Raw genomic sequence first — 5,753 nt, forward strand, 5'->3', positions numbered from 1 at the left:
GGGTGGGGGGGGGGTGGGGGGGTGGTGGTTAACAATGTAGAGAACGTGGCCTTGTGTGGGGCTAACAAGTCACTGTTTTTTCACACGTCCTCACCGTGACACCGCCTGACTATGCCGAGAACTCTGGTTCACCCCGCTCCAGCTGTTGGGGAGAGGGCAACCGCCGGGCAGGAAGATTGCTTTTTACCTATTATGATTGGACGAACAACACCAGAAATCCACACACACACACAACTAAATACACACATAGGCACAAACAACAATAAATAAATAAATAAATAAAAGCACGTTAAGCCCATCCCACCTAATGGCCGTAGCTCCATACCGCTAACGGGCGCTCAGGGATGCAGTGAGGTTTGCCATCTATATATCCATGACCCCTAGTTGACTTCACTCCCCCATTTGCCTCCCCTCTTGTGACCTGGCAATGGCACTCTATTAGGGGGAGAGGAGGGAGACGGAGAGCCAGAAACAGGGTCTGGGATCCTTTTTGAATAGAGCACCCTGATGCAACCATCAGTGTGTTGAGTACACAAATCTCCCTGCAAATGGGGTCAAAGCTAGTGCTTAGCCATTTGTTTTGATTTTCCTCCCCCCCCCCTCTCTCTTCTCTGCCTTCACTCACACACTCTCTCTCTCTCACCCTTTTTCTTTGGGAAATCATAACTGCTAGCAATCATGCAGGGCAATGTGGCAATGATGCACTGGTAGGGGAAGAAGAAAAAAAAAAAAAAAAAACACCAAGCAGAGCGGGGTGATTACGCAACAGCAATCTCTGCCTTTCCTGCACACAGTTTTATCTCTTTGACACATATGCCCCTCACACCAGCACAAACTAACATGCACCAAGGGCAGCAATGCGCAAAAACACACAGGGCTGAGCGGCAACAGAGCTACGACTTCTGGAGAGACGTATCAAGAGACACCCCCCCAAAAAAAAAAAAAAAAAAGTCAGGAAACAAAGACGTGTGCGAACATGAAATATCAACTTCCTCGTGCCCGGTCTGATCTGAAGCCTCCCAAAGACACAAGAAAACCCCACTAACCATGGGTGCTGGGGTTTCATTTATAACTGAACTGACAAATCGTTTCATTAAGGGAACAAGCTGGACTTTTTGGCCGCATCGTTCCCATTGAAGTCCGCTATCTTAAAACCATTAGCCGATTTACAAATTTAATAAGAGCTTGTTTTTGATTAGGAAGGAACCACTTAACCGATGTCTCCTCGCAGAGATGCTTAAGTGTTTTTGTTTGCCTTTGAGACTCGTCCAGCAGGCCAGTCCGTCACCAAGTCAGAGAGGAGGATGATCTTAGTTTAGTTTTTTTTGTTGGTGGACCATCTGCAGCCAAGCAGGTCACTGTGTTAGGCAGAGCCCCACGTGACTCGCAGCTTGCTCTCTGGGCTAATCCTACTCTGTGTTTACACGTATAAGCATCTTTGCCATGAGCCCCTTTGACTCACACACCCCCTACAAAACCCAGACAAAAGCTTTCAGCTAGTCAAAACAATTGTTAGAACCAGCTTTGAGGGCTCCAGTTGGAGTAATAGTTAGTGTGCAACAAGTTACTTGGCTACGCCGTATTGCTTCTTCAATATTTTTGTTTGAAAGAAAATTGAAAAGAAAAGTTCATTTTGTATGTCTGCAGGGATGCGAAATGGATTTGTATTGGTGATCATAGTCTCAGTTGATGTCCAAACTTCCATTTCTGTGGAACAGTGTGGGCTAAAGTGTGTGTGAGTGTGTGTGTGTCTTAACCTTACGACTTGAGGTTAGCAGACGGCTGCTCTCTGTGATCAGGTTACAGAGGTGGGTGTGTTTCCTCTCTCCTCTGTCGCCTGCATGTCTGCCCCCCACCCTCCCCTGCCTCTTGTTCTGTCTCTGTCCCGTCCCTCTCCCTGCTACTTCTCCGTCTCGCTCCCTCGTTCTGGTTTCAGAGGCCTGAAGCTTGCATCATCCAGGCCTCGCCCTCTGGCTCCGCTACAGACCACCTCTTTCTCTTTGCGCTCTCGTCTGTGTTGCTTCCTTTCTCCGGCTTTCCGTCCGTCCTTCCTCCCTCCTCCCGTCTGCTGACAGCTCCTGACAAGGAGCAATCCTGCAGCTGGTCCACGCTCCCTGCAGGAGGCTGGGAGCCATATGACTTTCTCCCCTGACCTCCTTCTCCTCCTCTCATGCTTCTGAAAACTGGCCCACCAGCTAACCGCCGTGCATCATATCAGCACATCACATGCCGACACAACAGTAAACTTATCTAAGATCCTAGCACCCAAACATCCATATAAAACAGCAATACAGCAGTGGCACTAAGAGGGATGGTGACATCTTCATAATATTTATCTGACTCTACAATCCTGAACTTCCTGTCACAAACGGTAATGTCAAAGACACGCACCATAGCCCGTGAAAAAAATGACATACGACTCCAAACTCAAGATGGAAAATCCCTGCTGTCCGAGGTACTATCCCGTAGTTCATTACAAACTCTTAGGAGGCTGATCAACCCAAACAGGCACAGAAAGTGCAGAGGCAATGTCTCAGGTATTCTGCTGCGTGAACCGCGAGAGCTCTTATTTACACAAGCCGAGCTCGCGTGCTCTTTGTTGTTCCAAAAAGTTATCTGAGAGGCACATCAGACTCGACGCTTGTTTGTAACAACACCCCCAGTTATTCTTGCCCTTTCAAGCGTTTCTGGCTCGGTGCTTCACACATTTTAATATCAGCTTAATCTCCAACGTGGCAGTTATCGCCAACAACCAGCTGTCTTTTTAAACAAAAGAAAAGAAAAAAAGGAAAACCTACTGAAAAATTAAGTTGTAGAGCTCTATTTTCTTATGACATACCAATGCACACAAAGGTCATCACCGAAAAGTGAACAGACGTGTACCTCCAACGGCTGAGCAGAGATACTTTCACGTGTTTGTTAGTGTTATGTGAACTCGGTGGCATTACCTTGTCTTTTTCGTGTGGAAGCAATCGGACAGGTGGCAGCGACTCCAGAGACACCGTCCCGGTCCCGTCATCCTGGGTGCTGCTGCGGCTGACTAGCTGAAACATCGGACCCTGCTTGGTCACGCGTCCGTGGGCCACAGCCCTCTTCAGGGCTACTCTTAGCTGCTGGTGGAAAAGGCTGGGCCCCATGGAACCACTGCTCGACAGGTAGGCCGCCACGTCAGCCTGACACTTGAGAAAGCGCTCGATGTTCTTTAAGCTGGAGCCCCCGGGCTCGTGGAGGCCCTCCAACGCACGTTTGATCAGCTTGTTCCAATCAAGACCCGGTTTCTTTCCTGAATGCGAGTGAGAGGTGCCGCCGCTGCTGCTGTTGTTGCTGCTACCGCCACCGCCGCCACCACCACCGCTGCTGCTCCCTCCTCCTCTTTCTCGTTCTCTTTCTCTTTCTCCTCCACCTCCACCTCCTGTTGCCGCTGCGCCTCCTCCACCTCCGGAGCTGGCACCACCTTTTGCCTTTGGCACAGCCAAGCGCCCTGGGTTATCTGGGTCCTTATAGGAGTTAAGCCCCTTGTTGGTGACCTTAAGGATAGTGCCATCCTTGACACTGAGGTCTAACTGCTCCAGAACCGTTTTGCGGTCCAGACCATGGGACAGAGAGACAGCATTGGAAATCCGTTCCTCCGATGGCCTCTGCTTCTGCTTCTTGATTTTCTTGATGGCCTCTAGGATCCATTGGGTGTACACTGGGTTTGCCAGTTTCACCATAGCTGCGGTCTTGGTGGGCGCAGGAGCGCCGCGGCTCTACTGCAAGGACCGCGCACACAAAAAAATGGGAACTGTGAGCCAAGGAAACACCTGGCCTGCGCCGTAGCGCCGCCGCCACCTCCTCCTCTACTCCCTCTACCTGCTTTCTATCCTTTGTCCTGGGGCCGCACGGAGAGTCCCTCAGAAGCTGAGTATGAGCAGCACGGAAAAGAGCAGCTGATCATAGCACTGTCCCCCCTGGGCCAAGCCCCTACCCAGTAAAATCAGATCCGCCCACAGCCAGGTAAAAGTCCCTGGCGTAAAGCAGGGGGAAGAGGAGGAAGTCGGGGGTCTCTTACAAGGTAAAAATCCCACAGCACACAGAGTAGAGCTGACCCGGAAGATAAGTCTTTCAAAAAAAAAAAAAAAAACCAAGATGATTCACACTAAGAGCTTTGCAAAAAAGACAAAATAAATAATAAAAAAAGAAAGAAGACTATAGATTTCCTCAAAACCAGGCAGTTTGTTTCCTGCCCATCAAAATGTAGCCAGTTCTTAGCCTGAGCTATGAGGCGCCCCCAAAAAATCTCCAGGTGATAAAATTAGTGTTGTGGTATTAAAAAAAAAAAAAACAGGTGAAGAAAATACGGCGAATATCTCCACAGCCACGTTTTCTTGACTCCGCTCGTTTTCCCCTCCTACAGCAGCGTGGGCTCCTCAGGATCGAGGTGGAACAGATTTCTCACCCCAGGAAGCACCGAGAGCTGATCGCCTTCATCCCCGCCTCGCCCGGGCAGCTGACGAAAACTGGACACACGCAGGAACACAAGAGAGAACATGGTCAGAACGATCATATGGGTGTGTTACAACAATAATAAAAAAAAACAACAACAACAAATACTTTGACTCATAGAGGAACTACCAAGACAGAAAAAAAGGTATGGCTTTAGAAACCACACTGATGAAACAGGAAACGCTTGCACAAGAAAATAAACAATCCCACCTTTCTCTTTGACACATCTCACTTCTGTTTACACATGCTCCTAGAATCTAGAAAAGTCTGCAATCTGACACACGCAAAACTGGCTATTCTCCTTCGCAAAAACACTATAAATTCAGTCAGTAAATATTAAATTAATGACAACCACAGCCACCACAAACAGTCATAATATAGGATTAAAAATTAAGGTAAATGGTGGAAAATGCATTGATGTTTGTAATAAACACACACATATTGAGGGCCAAAGAAAACAAAACACATAGTGTAAAAGCTGCACAAGCAGGGTGACAACCTGGACAGCTGGGCTGCTAAACGTAAACATGATATAGTCAATAGGCTATAGGGTTAGCAAACATTAGCCGAGAGGCTAGCTAAAATAATCGTAAAAAGCCACCTGGCGCGGCGCAAATGTTGTTTCGAGCCTTGCTGTTTGCTTTTATGAATGTAATATTAGACAGCCACTTCCCTAACAACAAGCATTCCCGCTATCCGGCGGTGTTTGGGAAGCTAACGCCGTAGCCACCGAGCTAACGTTACGATACTGTTACTAACGTTACTCGAAACGTAAACAGCGTGTAACGAGAGGTTAGCCAGCATCCCCAACACGAAAAAAAAAGCCAACGTTTCCCCCCCACCACACACACACACCCTCAGAAAGCATTTCCGACAAAACCAGGCATCCGACTGAACGAAACACTGCGAATTATCTCATTCTGAATGTCATTCGGATACTAACGTGAGATCGCGGCCTTGGGAAAGGCACAATGCAACTTGCAGACGGCCATCTCGGCTAGCGGGCAAGTGCAACATCGAAGGGATATCTCGGCGGCGGACTCTGCAGCGTTCCACGCTCCGCGGCCTAACTCTCAGCCCGGCCGAGGAGCCTCCGCCAGCTCAGACGCATCCCTGCGAGCAGTCCCCACCTCGCTGACTTCCTTCCCTTCACCCTCCCGTGTCGCTTCAGCCTACGGCGCGGTGGAAACAAGGCCGCCAGAGCGGAGCAGCTAGGCCTTCGCTTTCCACTCTCTACTCCCCCCCTCCTCCCTCCTCTCAGAGCCCCC

At 49.2% G+C, this 5,753-nt stretch overlaps 1 protein-coding gene across 3 annotated transcripts in view; it reads right to left on the reverse strand.

The window, feature by feature from the left end:
- Nucleotides 1-5,753, reverse strand: part of kat6a (K(lysine) acetyltransferase 6A) — a 30,273-nt gene that overhangs the window by 24,085 nt on the left and 435 nt on the right. For 2 of the 3 annotated variants that reach the window (XM_017414633.3, XM_017414629.3), the window contains exon 2: nucleotides 2,949-4,499. In XM_017414633.3, the coding sequence (XP_017270122.1) occupies nucleotides 2,949-3,713 (765 nt within the window). In that variant the 5' untranslated portion in view covers nucleotides 3,714-4,499. Of the gene's footprint in view, nucleotides 1-2,948; nucleotides 4,500-5,428; nucleotides 5,689-5,753 lie in introns of those variants that run through there. The other variant, XM_017414631.3, reaches the window with a different exon arrangement.

The sequence above is a fragment of the Kryptolebias marmoratus genome, linkage group LG1 (genome assembly GCF_001649575.2).
Source record: "Kryptolebias marmoratus isolate JLee-2015 linkage group LG1, ASM164957v2, whole genome shotgun sequence".
NCBI classification, from domain to species: domain Eukaryota; kingdom Metazoa; phylum Chordata; class Actinopteri; order Cyprinodontiformes; family Rivulidae; genus Kryptolebias; species Kryptolebias marmoratus.